Source organism: Rhamphochromis sp. 'chilingali', assembly GCF_963969265.1.
Source record: "Rhamphochromis sp. 'chilingali' genome assembly, chromosome: 7".
NCBI classification, from domain to species: domain Eukaryota; kingdom Metazoa; phylum Chordata; class Actinopteri; order Cichliformes; family Cichlidae; genus Rhamphochromis; species Rhamphochromis sp. 'chilingali'.
The window spans coordinates 997,448-1,016,229 of NC_137934.1; the positions used below are offsets into that span (position 1 = coordinate 997,448).

The 18,782-nt window shown below is 44.4% G+C and overlaps 2 protein-coding genes across 5 annotated transcripts in view; both read left to right on the forward strand.

The window, feature by feature from the left end:
• Window positions 1–7,544, forward strand: part of braf (B-Raf proto-oncogene, serine/threonine kinase) — a 32,045-nt gene extending 24,501 nt beyond the window's left edge. For both annotated transcript variants that reach the window (XM_080887331.1, XM_080887330.1), the window contains 5 exons: window positions 128–246; window positions 567–698; window positions 1,619–1,753; window positions 2,284–2,437; window positions 3,986–7,544. In XM_080887331.1, the coding sequence (XP_080743457.1) occupies window positions 128–246; window positions 567–698; window positions 1,619–1,753; window positions 2,284–2,437; window positions 3,986–4,008 (563 nt within the window). In that variant the 3' untranslated portion in view covers window positions 4,009–7,544. The remainder of the gene's footprint in view (window positions 1–127; window positions 247–566; window positions 699–1,618; window positions 1,754–2,283; window positions 2,438–3,985) is intronic.
• Window positions 7,545–10,430: 2,886 nt separating this feature from the next.
• On the forward strand, window positions 10,431–18,762 carry LOC308399191 (interferon-induced protein 44-like). Of its 3 annotated transcripts, XM_080886278.1 has the most exons (10): window positions 10,431–10,522; window positions 10,608–10,656; window positions 12,347–12,863; window positions 13,270–13,318; window positions 13,478–13,673; window positions 13,748–13,900; window positions 13,989–14,160; window positions 15,874–15,974; window positions 16,072–16,262; window positions 18,423–18,762. In XM_080886278.1, the coding sequence occupies exons 3-10, from the start codon at window positions 12,392–12,394 to the stop codon at window positions 18,520–18,522; spliced, it is 1,434 nt and encodes a 477-aa protein (XP_080742404.1). In that variant the 5' UTR covers window positions 10,431–10,522; window positions 10,608–10,656; window positions 12,347–12,391; the 3' UTR covers window positions 18,523–18,762. The 3 variants fall into 3 exon arrangements, with proteins under 3 accessions (XP_080742404.1, XP_080742402.1, XP_080742403.1); XM_080886276.1 differs by having other exon boundaries at window positions 10,521–10,656; XM_080886277.1 differs by lacking the exon at window positions 10,431–10,522 and having other exon boundaries at window positions 10,538–10,668.
• Window positions 18,763–18,782: the final 20 nt, after the last annotated feature.

Genomic DNA, 18,782 nt, shown 5'->3' on the forward strand with positions numbered 1-18,782 from the left:
CCAGCATGTGTGTTGTTATTGTCACGTCAGTGTTTTGGTTTTTTGTCATTTCATGAAGGATCAAAATGGAAAATCCATACTTGGAATATGAAGGAGCTCAGAGTGTTTCCTTGACCCGTTGTCCCAGATATTTTCCTCCATGAGGACCTAACAGTGAAGATCGGGGACTTTGGTCTGGCTACGGTGAAGTCCCGCTGGAGTGGCTCCCACCAGTTTGAACAGCTTTCAGGCTCTATTCTTTGGATGGTCGGTGTTCGTGTCCTACGAGACACTTTTTGTTTTCCTGTCATTCTTTCCATCTGATGTGTGCTCTCTAAATGTGCTCATGCGTTAAACCAGGCGTGCTGAGGCTAATACAGCAAGAGTGAGAACGCAGAAGTGATCAGAAATGCAGATCAGCCCATTCTCACCCTGTTTGGGGGAACAGAGTATTGCAGAGAATATGAAAAAGAAGCGCCCCCCTTTCATTGCCATAATATTGATTTGAGTCTTTGTAGACGTTTCCTTTCAGTTCAACTGAACAAGCAGTGAATTATTGACGGTCGGTGTAACTTGTGCTTCGTCAGGCTCCAGAGGTAATCCGGCTGCAGGACAAGAACCCCTACAGCTTCCAGTCGGACGTGTACGCCTTTGGCATCGTACTCTACGAGCTGATGTCAGGAGCGCTGCCCTACTCCAACATCAACAACAGAGACCAGGTGAGTGGATGTGATCGCGGCCCCACTGCTGCACTCGCTCTAACAGATACTCCAGACTCCGCCCCGTTTTACCTCTGGTTCAGCAGTCAGACTGAACCATGTTTTTGCTGCTTTAACAGGTGCATTTCCCCCAGTGTGGCATTAACATGTTAAATGGCTCTTCTGTCGGGTTTTCTACTCTGAGCACGTTACACACCATGCCTCATTCATCCATTGATAAAAGTACTTTTCTCTCTACGCGTGTGCTTTCTACTTGGGGTTGTTATCTTGCCCGAGGATATTGGGCGTGCAGAAGGAGGGATTGAACCCCAGATGTTTCATGTTTGGGGAATTTCAGCCAGTTTTATTCAAAGTTTCCATTTTCAGAGGCTGAAAATAAATTGGACTGAACATCATTTTAATAATGTTTGGAATATAAATGGTGTTTGCTGTTGAATGGGTGAGATGCTCTGCCAGGCCTTTAGCTGGGTTTGTCTTTGGTTCACTATCCATCCACTGTGAGGCGCTGTTTGCCCGGTCTCACATTCGGCTGAAGCTGAGCAGAGTAAAGTCCTGTGCACTTCACACTTCATGTGCATGCACGTACCGTCACATGGTCTCAGCAGGTGATGTGTTACACGTTGAATCGTGAGCTGTTGCTTTCTTTCTCCATATTTGTTTCCCATCTTTCTGCTGCACCGTGTTTTCAGGCACCAGGAGGTTTTCCATATCCAAAGAGTTCTGTGATCCTCTTTAGCTGTGTCGATGTTGCAGAGCTGGCTGACGCATTTTGTCTTTGGACCTCATATTTAAAGTTTGAGACCAAATTTGAACAAATGCCAAAAACACTTGGAATGAGCTGCAGATCTTTGATTTGTCATTAATGATGAGGGAGCAGAGCTCAGAAGTTTGTTTCACGACTCGTTCTTTCTGTTCCATAGATCATATTCATGGTGGGACGAGGTTACCTGTCCCCTGACCTCAGCAAGGTCCGCAGCAACTGTCCAAAGGCCATGAAGAGGCTGATGGCTGACTGCCTGAAGAAGAAGAGAGAGGAGCGGCCTCTCTTCCCTCAGGTGAGAGCCCACACTGACGCTTTTATACATTGAGAGGAAATAATATTTACAGTAAACTCTTTTTCTTTTTTTTCCCAAACCCTTTCAAAAATCGCTGAGACACGGAGACAAGAGAGTCTCACACTCATCACATCCCAGCTTCTCTTTAAACTCTAATGGTCTTAATATTTGTTATTTAACAACAGTTTAGTGACGTTTCTCTCCATCAAATCCGACTCTTGCTGTCCTGGTGTTCACCTCCAAAGCCCTTCAGCTAGTGGCAGCAAACAGACATGGATCGTTTCAGGGTGGAAGCTCTGAGTTTGGTGCAGAGTGAGCGTTCGCCCTTACTCCCTAATTTGCAGCATTTTGGATTTCTTTACTTCCTTCTTTCTGACAGTTGTTGCGTTGCCACCGATGGCCTCAGCAAGCAGCTGCAACCACAGAAAGCAGCTGAGCTGATGTAGTCGCTCGTTTCTTGTGTTGTGAGGGAATGGTGATCATACGATCCTAACTAACGACCCCTGTGGCTTTGTTGTGTATTTCTTCAGATTTTGGCATCCATTGAGCTGCTGGCTCGCTCGTTACCCAAAATCCACCGCAGCGCCTCGGAGCCTTCGTTAAACCGAGCTGGTTTTCAGACAGAGGACTTCAGTTTGTATGCCTGCGCCTCACCTAAAACCCCCATCCAGGCCGGCGGTTACGGTGAGTTATTTTTCTTGGGAACATCGCTTCTCAGCATCTGGAGCGGCGAAATCTGGAGCTGACAGTAACAGGAAGTGGTAGTGTAGCTTTGTCATCACATACACCATAACTACCTCTAATGAATGTGCCTTATCCCCAAACCATGCTTAGTGCATCACATCTCATCTTTCAGTGTGTTGGCTTGCAGAATATTTCTTGGAACTGAATTTCCACTTACCGTATTCTCGGCACTATGAGGTGCACTTAAAATCCTTTAATTTCTCAAAAATCGAATGTGCGCCTTATGTATGAATTCTGGTTGTGTTTACTGACCTCGAACCGATTTTATGAGGTACACGGCGCTCAAAAATCTGTCAAAATGTTTTAGTACGACTTTGGTAGCTACGAAGCCGCAGCGCCTGATGGATTGTTGGAGCGTTACAGCTACTGTAGTCAGGAACCTCGCAGAGGAATCTGGGTCCTAAACTCCATTATCTTCAGGTCCCAAAGTTAAACGAACACTGCGGCATCACTGAGAGTTAAAAACTGTCTAAATTCTTTCATCTTTAATAAAACGATCAGCGTTGCTGCTTTACCAGGTGTAACAATTAAGTTTAACATCCAGGCATCCATGAAAACAGAATTTATTACATTTAACAGATTGTGGATGGATTATCTCAGTTGTTCTCCTGGCTGAAGTTTGGTCCTTTTACAACATCCTGCCATGCGATTACATTTGTTCCTGACCACCGAGAACACTCACGTTAACTTTTATCGAGTGGAAAAAGTTAGCTTGTTTATATTATGCTAACATAGCTGTGTCGCTAGCGGTCACGTAGCACATCATTATATAGCAGCTAGCCCAACTTCAGTAACCCTACAAACGTCACTGCTGTTTAGTTTTCTGTCTTCATTTATGTTGGAAGTGATAGCAGAGCTGTACGTTTTAATTTGTTTCCAAAACCCTGCAGTCAGGACATGCTATATTGTATTTAGATAGCAGGGAGTTAGCTCGCTAGCTTCTAACTTCTAACTCTGTTAAATGTCATAAATTCTGTTTTCATGGATGCCTGGATGTTAAACTCAGTTGTTACACCTGGTAGAGCAGAACGCTGATCATTTTATTAAAGATGAAAGACTTTAGACAGTTTTTCAACTCTGAGTAATGCCACAGTGATCGTTTGATATATGGACCTGCAGCGGAGTTTAGACCCAAACACAGCTAGTGACGTCAGACTTAAAGACCAGATCAGGTGTTGTTATTTGTGTGACAGAGTGTCAGGAGTTATTTTCCCTTTAAGTGTTAAAGTTGTTGGATATTCTCAGATTTGTGCATAAAAACAAATAAAAAGAATAGAAGGTTTTCTTGAGGCCCTCGCTTGTGGTACTTTGGTACTTGCATCGGTGCAGTAGTCCTTATATTTCCCACACTTGTATCGGGCCTTTGTCACTGGATGAGTGTTGTTTCATAAAGTAAACTTCACTGGAAACGCGCTAACTTCATATTTCCACCTGAAACTTGACACTGCTGTCCACACACCGTCTGTCTTTGTTTCTTTATCTTTTCAGGGGAGTTTTCAGCATTTAAATAAATGGCGGAAGATACCAGCAGTCCATCCCTCGTCACTCCTCAACAGTCTTGTGTCCCTGCGGTGGATTCATTCATTACTGGGAAAAAAAAGAAAAAGGAAAAAACCAATGCGCCGTTTTCTTCCTCCGTCACCTCGAAGAAGGCAGCCTCACTAACAAGAAGCCGTCCATTGGGCAGACGGCAGCAACACACACAAACTAATCAGGAACGACGGAACAACAACAAAGCGAAGACAAAGATATCCGTACCAAACCGCTTTGAGGAAGACGTGGAAGTAATCGCCTTGCCTGATGGATCCAAGTTGACCCACAGAGGAAAACCATTTAAAGGAGAGCTTTGGATGCGAGTTGTCCGGTCGCTGTTGTGCCGGTGAGGAGGAGCTGGGCGTTAGCCGTGCTGCTGAGCAGAGAACGGGCCTGCGGACCGAGAGGAGGCTTCACGCCGTCAGCTGCTGGAAGGCGTTGGCGCTTCCCTGGGATGGGCTGGAGAAGAAGGATTCTGAAGGACGATGACTTGAAAGAGAAATCTGTTTGTATTTTTTCCATTTGTGTTTTCCATTTTAGCTAGCAGCTGCTGGGAATACTTTCTGTCTTGGATCTTTTAGCCGTCTTTTGTTTTCGGTGTTTATGGAGTTTGTCTCCAACATGGCAGCTGCTCTCTGCCAGCGAGGCTCTCTCTGGGTTTAATGGCAGGACAGCAAAAGATCTGCACCTCAACCATGTTCTCCACTTTAAAAGCTTTCCCCCTTTCAAAGGATATTGTGGTCATGTGACAAGCAGCAGAAATGATTGTCTCCAAGGTAACATCAGGTCACAGACAGCTGAAGGTTTCAGCTGGACCTGCTCGTGGGGTTTCTTTGCTTCTCATCGTTTTCACAGATTGATTTTCACACTGCGTGCACGTTGTGGCGTTGCTTTCTTCTCTTCCTGTGGGACCACAAAGCTTCAACGTTGCACTTGCACAGACGTGTTACCGGCTGTTGATCAAGAGTTCTGCGGCTTTGACAGTTTTAGAAATGTCCTTTAATCCCGCCTTTTACATTCTCTGTACTTTCATGTTATTCCAGGTTTAGATCTGTTCTGCTCTTTGTTTGCCTTCTTCCTGTACAGGCAGGCCTGCACATACTGACTTATTTATGTGACTTTTTTATGGGTTTATTTTCAGGCTTTTATTTTTTTTTTTACAACCCTTGTTTTCGTCATGTGACTCATATTTGCACTTTGATGGATTGAAGCGACCGAGCGACTCGCCTTTTTGTTTTTGTTTCTTTGTTTGTAATTGAAGAAGCGAGCAGATGGCTCAGACTTCCAGTGAAGCTGCCCTCCGCAGGTGCAGGACTGTAAATATTCATTCGAGGACCGCGTGACGAGCCTGCAGACCTGCCGGCGTACCGCCCTGACGAGGCTCCTGGCCTCACCTCGTGGACTGAGAGCGCGCAGCTAGTTGACGTGTCAGACCGAGCGCCGACAGGGCGGGTCTTCGCATCCACGTGTGTCTTTCTATTACGAATGATGGAAACGGACGTTCCCCGTCACCTCCATGGCTTCCTTTCCAGTGAGTTTGTATTTTTAACGTTGTTTCAGTCGCCGCATCGTGAGATGATCAGCTTTAGAAAATCGAACTAAACCGGCGCTGTCACGTAGCCAACAAACGTTAGATTCAAAGTATCTGCAGAAAAAGAGAACCTGCCAGGCTTCAGCCCACAGCTGGGGTCTTACTCCACGTGAGTGGCACACAGCCGAGGGGGTCGTGGAGTCTGCGAGAGTACAAATGTCCACCGGCTGTCGGCGTCGCGATCTGCTGTCTGTTTTTGTACGGCTGCAGGCGTGGGCTTTGTTTGTTTCCCAGTTTATTACAGAGAGACCGCGTTGTTGTCACCACTTCAACTAGCTGCACGCTGCCTTTAGTAAAGTCGGGCACGGACTAAACGTGAGCGAAGAGCCGGTGACGGCAGACGAATTGAAAGACTTGATCTGATAAAAGTGAAAGCTTTTCTTGCCTGGTTACCCTGGACGTGGCTGTTTGCTAACACGTCAGCCAAAGCTGCAGGAACAGGATGCATCGCTGCACACAGCATTTGTCTGTTGTAGTTACGTCATCAATTCAAGGATTACAGAATTCTTCTGACAGCTCTGCGCATGCACAGTGTCGTCCAGCGTCACATCTCAGAGCGAGAAACTGTTCGATTGAAAGGTTCGAATTCAGTGTCCGGCGCTCAAAACTTCCAGAAGCCCAGAACCAATCGTCGATCAGTAACGAGCGTTTATTTACCCGCCTCCGTCTGCCGCTTTTACAGATGAAATGTAGAGGTCATGTTGGCCTTTTTAATAAATGACATATCGTCCTGTCACTGGGAGGCTTTGCTGCTACCCACGGCTCCCTCAAGCTTTGCCCACAGCTGCCATTTTCTCCAGAGGACTCTTTAAAGTGTCCTGTGCAGGTGATTGTGTCACCAGAGCGATCACTGCTGACAGAGTCGTGAAGATGATGAAGAAGCTCTGCTGTCAGTGAAACCAAACTCGGGTACCCACAGAGCAGGACGAGGTCCGTCTGAATGCTCCAGTTATCAGTTTGAAGCTTCGTCACGCTGCACAGAGACGTGGACGGGTAGAGTCCAGTGGTTGCCTTTGAGTCTCGTGCGTCGCGTTACATAAGCTAAAGAGTTACTTCGCTTCCACAGTCCTACATTTCTTACGGAGGCACTAAAATCCCAACATCAGACTTTTTACAACTTTCCACTCGTCTTGTTCACATGATGCACAGGAGCTGCATCTCACGGTCTTATTCGGTCACACAGAAGTGAAACTGTCCAAAGTTTGGATGGAAAAGTTCTGAGTTCACGACTTAAAGCACCAGAGACATCGGGCCATGGAGATGCTGATGAAGACCGAGTGATGCAGCACCTGAGCTTAGCCTCACCGCACCGAGCACACAGCTGCCTTCCACAGGCAGTGTTAACATCCTCCTTCCTGCCGCCTGCAGAGCTGGGATCGGCTCACGTGATTGAATTCAAGGAAGGAAATTGACGTGTTTTTCAAGAGTGCGCCGTTGGTTTTCCTTGGAGATGGTTATTTTCTATAGGAACACCATGTACATCTGCTCTAGCTTCATAGATCCTGCAGGAGCAAACACTGGACTCTGCGTCTCGTGCAGCGCTTTCCGTTAGCCGCCTTCTTCTACTTTCACGTTCCTTTCTTCTTAAACATTCCCTCCCTCACTCCTTGCCTGCACCTTAGACCCAACAATTCCTTTCAACCGAGTACTATCATGTAAAACTTTAGATTTGTTTGGTTTTTTCACCTGTAAATATTGTACAAAGGAAATACTGTCAGTTTGCTAGGAGGCATGGAGACAACAACTGTACAAACAAAGTACAACACGTTCAAAATAAAGTCACAAAGATTAAAAGACATTTTCATAGGCAAACAAATGTTTGAGTGTAAAAATATTTAAGGGTGTATCATACAGAGAAAGAGCTTAATGTATTTGTTGTGAATATAAAAAACTGATATATTAAAGAAATGCATGAAAACTTTACCTGGTTCTCTGTGTGTGATGTGCTGTGACATCCACAAGGTGGCAGCGTGACCATGACTGTACATCCCACAGAGATCAATACCAAATCATAATAAGCTTTCATCAATGCGTTACTTGACCTGTGAAGTCCATAAATGCACATGAATGAAAGCTTGGAGCCTCAGCCAGCAGCTGCATCTCTGAGAAATCACTTGTTCAAAATGATTCAACCCTTTTCCTAAAGCTCCGCCTTCAGTTTCAGTTAATATGTTTAATACACAATAAATATGGGCAGTGAGCGCGGTTCTCAGAAGGCCACGACTCTACGATGCATCCCCGTGCCTGAGCTCGACCTTAAACGTCTGCATCACTAACATGGATCCATAAAACCCTGATGAACATTTTTCTGCAGAATAATTACTTCTACGTTTTGATGCTTTGAGCAACAAAAGAAAATACACCGTCTGTGTGCTGTGGTGTGTTTTACAAAAGAAAGGTGCTGAAAAATCTCAGTCTCATTACTCAACATTGTGAGTAATGCTACATCTTTTCATGAATGTAGGATTAATATTATGTTGCAATTCTTCAGGCAGAGAGGAGTGCAACCAGGTGACGGTGTTCATGCAGAGTGCAGCCGGTTCCAGGTTTAACCCCCTTTTGTTGTTCCACCACATCCCAGTGACTGCTGGTGACCGTGAGGGCCGTCTGAGTACAGTGACCTCACGGTCATGTTAATGAAACAAGTTTGAGATCATTTGAGATTTCGATTGTTTTGCTGCCGATAGACTCATTAGATCAACTCCAGGCCTCGAGGGCCGGCGTCCTGCAGGGTTTAGATGTGTCAGCTGATTCAAATGGCTACATGACCTCCTCAACATGTCCTGATGTTCTCCAGAGGCCTGGGAATGTGTGTGTGTTGACTCAGGGTGAGATCTAAAACCTGCAGGAGTTGGACACGCCTGCTGTAGAAACTTGCATTAACAGGTGTACATAACAAATCTGTTGGTGAGTGTATTAAAAAAAGAACAAAAGACAAAGCACAAAATGATAAAAATGGTTCGTTTCAGTCAGTTCAGCTCTGGAGGAAAGTTCATGGATCCAGTGACATGTTGGTGGGACTGTGGAGGATACTGGGACTCATACTGGGACAGTGAGCGCTCATGATGTGCTGTGGTGAGCCTCAGTGGCAGCAGTCGAAAGAAGAAATGTGTCAACAGAGTTAGGAGTGACTGCAGTTCAGGAGGAAGAACAGGGCGTTAATAATTGGAAGGTTGGGGGTTTGATTCCAGTCTGCATGCCTTATCCTTGGGCAAGATACTAATGTGTGAATGTTAGAAAAGATGGAGGGAGGGGTTCGAGCTGATGGGGTATTCTCCGATTGCCTTTCTTGTAAACGTCGTAGAACAACAGTGTGTCGCGCATCGCCGGCCAGTGACCACGACTCGTATCTGTGTCCATAAAAGTGATTCTCTTCCCTCCAACCCCCTGCACGTCCACTTCACTCTTCCCTCCATAAACCTCTGAGATCTTCCCCCTTTTCCTCCCAGTACCTGCACAATACATATCTTCTTATCCACCTTACCTCCTGTCACATGTCAGAACCACCTCAGCCTAACTTTGTCTCCTGCCTGCCCAGCCTGAGCGGTTCCTTTGACGTACTCATTTCTAATCCTGCCCATCCTGCTCGCTCATAACATCTTCAGCACCGCCTCCTGTCCTTTTGTCAGTGTTTCCAAACTGTCGCTAACACTGACTGAAGACAAACCACCACCTTCAGTAGTGACAGCAGTTGAGAGGAGCTCATTACCTCCAGATGTGTGGTGCCACAGAGCAGGAACCCAAGTCAAGTCCTGCCCCTGAGAAGTACAGATAGCTGACAACTAAGGGAAGCTGCTGATTGGGTGGTGAAATTCCAAAGCTGCATGGCTGCATCACCGATGACTAATCCCGGCGCTCTTCTGAACAAACTTGTCCCGGACATCAAGTTGTTCAATGATGAATCAGCTGCAAAAGTGAAGCCGTTCCTCTGTTTCAGAGACTTTGAGAGATGCCTTCATTTCATCTCTCCTCGACCTTTGTCTTTACTCTGTCATCAGTTAGCCGACTGCAGCTGGTCCAAAACGCTGCAGCACAGTTACTGACTGGCCACATCTCCTGCACCAGCATCCTCACACTGGCTGCTAGTTAGTTTTCAAATTGATTTTAAGATTTTGTTATTCATTTTTAAGGCGCTGCAACCTCATACCTTTCTGATCTTTTGAATTGGTGCACTCCTGAGGTCACTGAGGTCTGCAGATCAAATGCTCCTAGCTGTCCCGAGGTCCAGATTAAAGCACGGAGCCTTTGCTGTGACCTCAGGACCTCCCCAACATTGGACACTTTCACAGCCCGTCTGAAAACCCACTTTTATTTTTCAGCTTTTCAATCAGAATGAGTTTGTTCTACTTTTATTTGCCTTATTTCTTACTCAAATCTTCTCATTTTATGCTTCTTTTCTTAAATTTTGTCACGTCTTCCTTTGTTTTTATCTCTTTTGATTATCTTAAATGCACACACACACACACACACACACACACACACTCTTTGCTTAGGCTGCTGCCCCCGCGACCCGGCCCCGGACAAAGCGGATGAAAATGGATGGATGGATGGATGGATGGATTATCTTAAATGTACAGACCTTTGGTCAAACGTTGTTGTTTTAAATGTGCTGTATAAATAAATTTGACTTTGACTAACAAAGTCAAACCTAACCTAACAAACACAAAGTGAGTGAAGAAGAAACACTTGTGGGAATCCCCCCGCAGCCTCGACCCACTGAAGCATAACTAAGGGAGGGTTCAGGGTCAGCGGACCCAGCCTAATGCTTTAACCCTGATCTTTAAACTAGAGAAGTCTTTGTGTTTATCGAATCCAAACTACGAGCTGGTTTCGAGACGAGGCCCCTGAAAGCTGAAGGCTCTGCCTCCTCCCACTCTACTTTTGAACACTAGAAACCACCGGTAAGCCCACAGTCTGCGAAATGCTTCCAGTTTCATTTCCGGCGGCAGACTGCTTCTCACATCTGTACTTCACATCTGTCCACAGCGACATCTGCGACAACTGCTCACGCTCCCTCATCTGTCTGGACCAGGAGGTAAGACTGGAAGTAAGAAAGAGCTGCGGCCGTTTTTTAAATTTGCATGTAAGATTTTGAATGTTTGTTTGTTTTTTCTTTATTGCAAAACAACAACAAAAACCAGAGAACTGTAAGAAAGTTTAGTTAGTGTAAGTTAATCTAACGGAGACGTCGTTTCGATAATAAAATGCCACATAAATCTGTTAAATCACATTTGGTGCAGTTAGTGAGCTGGGTGTGGTTCACTCTTGTCAGGAAATCAGACCGCAGGGTTGTGCCTGTGACGCCACTGTGGTGTTCGCCTGGTTTCTTTTTTCAGTCTTTCTCTAAATCGATCATCTTCTCCAAAGTGACCATTCAGATTTGCTTGTTTAACAAACTAAAGCAAAATGTATTTTCACATATTTGAACTTTCGGAATCAACATCACAGAAACGAGTGAGCGATGTTTTTGTTTTTTCAGCTCCGGTGTTGCGCCAAAAACTGATTTCCAAGGTCTCCGTGTGTTTTCATGTGTAACATCTTTACGTTGGTCAATGAGCAGAGTTTACAAAAGGTTATACATAAAATTTTAAAAATTACCTGTTTTTCAAGCGTCTTTATAACTCTGTGTTATTGTGCCTACATTATAACCAATCCGGTCCTTTGTGTCCGCTTAAAGTATGTTTACCGGACCATTGTAATATTTGTGTTTCTGCTGTCCTCGTGCCCAGGTGACCTTTTTTAAAAAGACATTTTAATGTCAACGAGGTTTTTTCTTTTACTGGATAAATAAAGGAAACATTAAAGTCACGGCCAAAAACTTTACCTTGTTACAGGAATGTTGTTTGTGGCTCAAGATGACTTGAGCCGCGTTTCACATATTATACACCAACAAGTTATTTAAAGCAGTTTAAATGCAAGCGATCAGTTTTGGCAAAATAAACTTTAGTCTGACTTTGATCGAAAGAACCGATAAGAGCTGGACACATGTGCTGTAACCATGGCGGTGTTTTTGTGCCTCTATTCCGAGCGCACGTTAAAAAAATGCAAGCGCAAATGTTGCATTTTGAGAAGAAATTTATTTTAGTTTAATTTGAGCGAACAAAATTCATTCCTGCGTGAGAGAAATGCATTTCACTGTTTGCTATTATCCACATCCACGCACAATAACAGCCGCTCTCGCTCAGATCTCTGTGCTCACAGACATCTGCAGACCTGCTCTCAGTGTGTCTCAGCTCTCTGTACACCCTTAGAAGTGTGCCACAAAACCCACCAATCACAGACTTGGATGCAATAATTCTGATTGGCTGTTACGGTCTCCAATCAGCTCGCTAGCTACTGCATTCCGGAAGCACGGTCCAGAATGTAGCTAAAGCCAGTGGAGTGGTTTGGTTTAAACTAGATTAAAAACCAATAACAGTCTCAAAAATATATATTTAAAATAAAATAATGAAACATACTAACAGAAAATGGATTCTTGAAGTGTGAAATTATCAAACAATTTTGATGATAAAGACAAAATGCAGATAATTAAAAGTCTTTATGTGTGAATTTGATTCAGTGCACTACACTGAGACCTAAGAAGGACATTATTAAATAGCGCTGAGGCAAATGAACTGTTGTGGTGCTATTTACAAGGAATGAGGCAAAGAAACTGCACTTTGTTTTTAATTATGGAAATATGACTCGATGCAGTGACTGTGGATGTGTTTTCATTGACTCCACAGATTAAACAGTATAACTGACTCAGCTCAGAAGATCCTTTTTCCATCATGAATGCCAAGCTAACCAAAAGCAGGCAGAGAGCCATCTGCTCTGAGCTGGGGAGAGTCAGGCTGCAGCTGCTGTACAAGGCCAGCGTCCACGGCTTCACCGGTGCAGCATTTCACCAACAATGTGACCACCGCTCTCCCACTGTGTCCGTGGGCTACAACAACTCTGGTTTTGTGTTTGGAGGCTACACCAAACAACCCTTTAATCAGTCTGGAGGGTTTGTGAATGATGATAAAGCTTTTCTTTTTACCTTCACTGGAGAGCAGCTCCTCAAGTATCCCGTCACTGGTCCTGGAAATGCAGTGAAAATGATCGGAAACTCTGGACCTTATTTTGGAGAAGCACTGGTTCTTGTCCATGGAAGCAAGCCAGTAGCGTACAGCAGTCCAGGAAATTATTACAACTTCACTGCTGCAGAGATGCATGGCAATGATCTCAACCTGACGGAGTGTGAAGTCTACCAAGTGGAGGGTAGGTCCACTAGGTTACCGGCTGTCTGCATAATTTATCCCAGACATAAAATAACTTTTAGTTATAATAACAATAACAGGTATCACACGTTATATTCTTGCCCTCTAACAGGCCTTTAATCATTCCCTCCACCCCCTCCACCCTAAATTGAACACGTGGTTAAGAAAATAGATTTCATCACAAGCTCATCCAACCAAAATACTGATGAGTTTATTGCACGGCAGTGGGGTCCATCTTTGATCTGTCCACAATATTCAAGAGTATCAGTTGAATTTTAAGGAAACCTGCAAACATTTGCCCCAAACTGCATTCAAGGTCAAGGTCACATTTACGGTTCTGTGATGGATCGTGAGCCGGGTGAGCGACTGCAGCACTGATGTCCTGCTGTGTTTTTGCTCTTGAACAGAAAGCTCTGAACTTGAGAGGCCATGGAGGACGATAGTGTGGGAGTCTGAGTAAGTGTGACGGAGCCACAGTCCTGACTTTTGTACAGTACACTGATCTACAAACAGCTGGAGGAATATGTTAATCAGTTGGCTGCAATGATATGATATTATATTTACTGACACATATTACAGTTGCTGCAAAAGTTCTCCATCTCCTCGTTTGTGCAGGAAGAGGGCGGGGCTGATTGAGAGCATTAAGAGCTACAAACCCACAGTCAGCTCTGTGACCCAGGCTCGGGTTTTGCTCATCGGACCAGTCGGAGCTGGAAAGTCCAGCTTCTTTAACTCTGTCAACTCTGTATTCAGAGGCCACGTCACCAGCCAGGCCATATCTGGCTCCTCCTCCACCAGCCTCACCACACAGGTGATTGATTATTGTGAGTGGTTTCAGCGGCCCCCTTTCTGTGCGCTGTGCTCTAATCGCTTTGTGTCCAACAGTTTCGCTCGTACTCTGTGAAAGCCGGGCGTGAAGGGAAACCTCTGCCGATAATCTTGTGCGATACCATGGGGCTGGAGGAGAGCAAAGGGGCGGGGCTTGACATCGATGACCTGAACAGCATCCTCAAAGGTCACCTGCCAGACTGTTATCAGGTGCTGCATTACATCAGCAGGACACTGAATGTATGAAACAGAGATTTGTCAGCTGTCGGCTCTAACCGTGTCTCCGTTCCTCCTCTAGTTCAACCCTTCAGCTCCTCTGCATCCTGAGGCCCACGGCTATCACAAGTCTCCTAGACTCAAAGACAAGATCCACTGCGTGGTTTATGTCATTGATAGCTGTAAGATCTCCATCATGCCCACGGGGCTGGAGGAGAAACTGGACGCCATCCGCAGAAAGGTCAACTTAATGGGTCAGTAGAGCCGAGTGCAGTCATTACAGCTGTTTTCCTTCTGAATCTCAACACAACATACAGATACAGCCACTCAAAGCTGCTACTTTCAGCCAGAGGTCAGCAGGCCGACTGTCAGCCACCAATCAGCCGCTGGGAGTCCCGCCTCCTTTCTGCCATAAACACGCCCCTTTCACGCAGAGATGGTGCTTTCTTCAAATAAACTTTGACTTGGATAGTTAGGTATAGGATGAGTCTTTACCTTATAATATAGATTAAATAATAAATACATAAACAAGACTGAATTGAAATTCAACCCTTTTTATAGCTTTCGTTGTAAACCTAAACCAGATATTTTACACTGAAAATCACCAAAACTGTTTCCAGTAAACAGATTTTCATTCATCCATTTTAATCTAATTTAATAAATCGAAACAATTTTAAAGGAAATGAAATACAGAAAAATAATATTCTTGCTCACAGGTCCCAGACCAGATGTGGAGGTCATTTCTGTGACTGGCAGAGCTTCATTTGCTCATTTATTCTGTTGTTTGCGGGCTTGCTACTTCTTCAGACCTCGGTTTGATTATAAGCATGTTCTTCATTATTTCTGTCAGGCTGCAACTTAATATCTTTAATTTATTCTTTAAATTCTTAAATTGTGTAAAGCTCTTGAGCAACTCATAATTTCTCTATATTTTGAGTGTATTATGAGTTTCATGAAGACTGGGACGATGTCTTTGGAATGTGGGACAGGACTGAGCAAACAGAAGTAACCTCATGGTGCCTTCCCAAAATTCGACATTAGCAGACTACCAGATAAATGCAGTCTATACTAGTATGTGAACTCCATAAATGTAAGGTTTTCCTGATTAATATTCAGTTTTTGTTGTTTCTGTTGAAACCGTCCATTTGTTTCAACGAGGAGAATAAATGGTCTCACAGTTACATCAAGATTTTAAAAAGACCAATATTCGGATGTGCGATTGTTTATGAACGCAGCTCTGCGCTGAGACTGTGGAGCAAACCTTGATAAATTAAACGGGCATGTTCCGGCTTGTCAGATCTTCCCACCCAGTAGAAATTAGTCCTGCATATTTTTAAGTCACACTCTGTTATAAAGGGTTAGGGGTTAGTTAATAATAGTGTTAACATGCTGCACAGGTCATGAACAAGACTTTATTTTTAATTTTCGTTGTAAGTGGGCCAAAGCAGTTAATTAAAAGTAGTCTAACATAAATGCTGTAATTTGATTATTTTAATAAACATGTAACTTGGATGGATTGGATGCTGGCGTGACCACAGTGCACACGTCTGCTGTCGCTCACAGTGGTACCGCTCAGGGAGTTTGTGCGTTCGCTCAGACACATGAAACATTAGAGGGAACGTTGGTGCCAAGTACCGTAGGAATAACTTACCTGTATTTGTTATGGACAAACTATGATTAGTATAGAAGTCTATAGAAGCAGAGCACTCTTTGGGTTCAGATCTGGAAGGTCATTCCTCTCAGTCACACTTTCCCCCCCAGATGAGAGCGTTCCCATCCAAAGACTCCAGGTCCTGTGAACTGTCACTAAGCACACAACCATGAACACGTATACCCACAGTGCACACACTGGTGCATCCTCCCTCCTCACCAGAGAGATGAGATTCTATTATAATGATACTGTGATGACTCACTGTGTCAGAATCTGTGGCATTTTGGAAATGAGCTTCCTGCTCATTTGTTTCCAGGCATTCCTCAGCTGGTGCTCCTCACTAAAGTAGATGAAGCCTGCCCACTGGTGAAAGAGGACGTGAGAAACATTTACAAGAGTGGCTACATTAAGGAGATGGTGAGGATGGTTCTACAGGGAAAACAAACCTTTTTTAGTAAATACAAATAACTTTGAACATGGTAGGATGAGCCTTTTCTTGTACACTGTGATACAGATGCAGGAGGTCAGCTCCCGGCTCGGCGTGCCGTTGTCCTGCATCATTCCAGTGAAGAATTACAGCGAGGAGTTGGAGGTGGACACCGACTGTGACATCTTGTTGCTCAGCGCCGTCATTCAGATGCTTCGCTTTGTTGATAATTACTTTGACGAGCTCAGTGACCGAATGAGCAACATGCAAACCAAAGAGTAAGAAGAATTTAAGATGGTTCATTTACCTCCAGGTGACCCTGCACAGTGCTAGTTTACTGTGTTACCAGGGTTACTGGGAAGGCGGGAAGAAAGCTTCTTGCTATTTTTGCTTTTCATGAAGAAATCTTTTTCATTAAACTAACATAAAAACATCAAACATGTATTTACTTAAATACTTGGAGCAATTCTATCAGCTGATTCTAAACCAATCAAGTAAATTTCATCTCACCAGATTCCACTAAATATTTTACATTTACATTGTACTTGTGTGACAGAATTACACAGAAAATCAGAAGAAAACAATGACATCAAGGGTGTAGTTACAATATGCATTCCTGTTTGGAAGAAGACAAAGTTGCTTGGCTTATTTAGTGGGCTCATGCGACGCTGACAGATCTGACAATTTAAAATATTATTTTGTGATTTTTCACAAGAAAATAACATTATTACACTTTTAAAACATCTTATCAGAACAGTTGTACTTTGCTGTTGACTTGTGTTTTTTTTTTTTTTTTTTCTTGGGGCCTGTCCCGTTTGGCTCTTTTGCATCAGAATTGTTGTCTAAAGGCAAAGAAAGATGCCCAACGGATTTACTTTACCAAACTGACCATCCCAGCCTTGCCGTAATGGTCCATTTGATTCACCTTTTATTGTTTATTTTATTTTCACTTACTGAATACGGGACAGACTTGACTGGAGGAAAGAAGGGGAGAAAGAAAGAGGGAAAGAGAAAGAGCTGAGAAGAGGGACGGGGGAGAAGGGCAAAAGACAAAAACCAACAGAACGGGCAGAGAAAAAAAAATGCATATATCAATCACCTGGATCACCTGCTGAGAAAGAAAAAAGAAAACAAGCAGAAGAGAACAAGAGTAATAGAATAAACAACATCACAATGATATATGGGAATATGACAGTAAATACTAAATGTTAAACATTATTGTGCAGCACATAAGATCAACAGAACACAGTGTGCTTTGAGGTAGGAGCCAAAAAGGGTGTAGTTTGTGGGTGTGATCACCCGTGTGTACACCTGTGAGCATGGACGCGCTTGTTTTTAAAAGGTTCCTTCATGTAATGATCTGCTAGAGGGTGTGGGGGGGCCACAGCCCCGTCCTCCAGGGCGTGAAGCTGTTGACTTGTGTTAACATAACTTTCCAGCACTCCCTTCAGTTTTTGTCTGCTGCGCTATACAAACACACGTGTTGGACCAAAGCTCTTAATCTTTGAATGCAGGTGTGTAAAATCAAGCATCTGCAGCCTGCCTCTACGAGCATCTGTGGAAGAGTGAGTTACAGTCTAAGGCGAAAGAGCTCGAGTGTGATACTGTGTGTGACGTTTCACACTTTACTGTGTAATTATATTTAAAAAATGTGTTTGCAAAAATGACACAAACCTGTTCACAGACCTGCAGCAAACTCTGGTTTCTGATCCTGATGTTTGTCGCAGAGTTTGCGGCTTGTTGTTTGTAATCAAACTTCGACGTTTTACAATGAAGCACAAAATTACTGTAAGTCAGATACACAAAGTCCAATCTGGCCTAGACTTCCTGGTTGATGAGTCCTGGACACATGCCTGGACACTTAGAGCGCCACCTATTGGTATATTTGATGTACTCCTCCTCACACGTTGACGCATCAACTGAGGTTTTATTCAGCAGCGCACTCTGGTGGCAACGCAACAAAAGTTGTCGCTTTGGTCCACAAAAAGCTTAAAAGGCAATGAAACGTGTTACACATCTCAAATGTGATGAATGCAGTTGTTAAGAGGCCGAGTCTTGGTACCTGCATATCTGCACTGGCAGTTGAACCGGGGGTTCAATTTCCCGACAGGGAGCCACGAGCTGCTGGATAGCGTAGTGATAAGACTACACGCCTCTGGAGCAGGCGGTGTAAGTTCAAGTCCCACCTGGGTGTCTGTAACTATGTACAACACACATGCTACGGCAAGGGGGAGCCAGGACGCCAGGTCAGGGGGAGATATCATCCCCCCCACGCGACATCGGGTACCAAGGTACGGATTCATGGAAGGACGAGACGGCAGATAGTTTTTATTCGGCAGCCTGTTATAACTGCACCCCAATGCTGTCATGTATATGAGTGCAAAATCATACCTACTGGCAACAGATCAAGTCATGATATTAATCTGTGGTTCCACCAGGGCGTGCCCCGCCTCTCGCCCCATGACAGCTGGGACAGACCCGAACCTCCTGACATGGATGATGTCGGATGGAGCCTCCGGCCGGACAGGTCCACAATAACACGTCACTACGTGGTGATCGTGGGAACTCTTTCGATTCGATGTTCAAAAAGCCAGGATGATGGTGTCACATGTAAATGCAGCGTCATTTTGTTTATGCTTTGTTTTGTTTCCTATTTCTACTTCATGGTTGTTCGTGTGGTTTAGATGCTTCAGTTTTGCACTGTTCTGGTTCATTATAGTCATGTTGCTGCTGTATGCCTCCAGCTATGCCTTTCGGATCTGCAACAATAAAGGTTGTTGAGCATTTTGGCTTCGTTG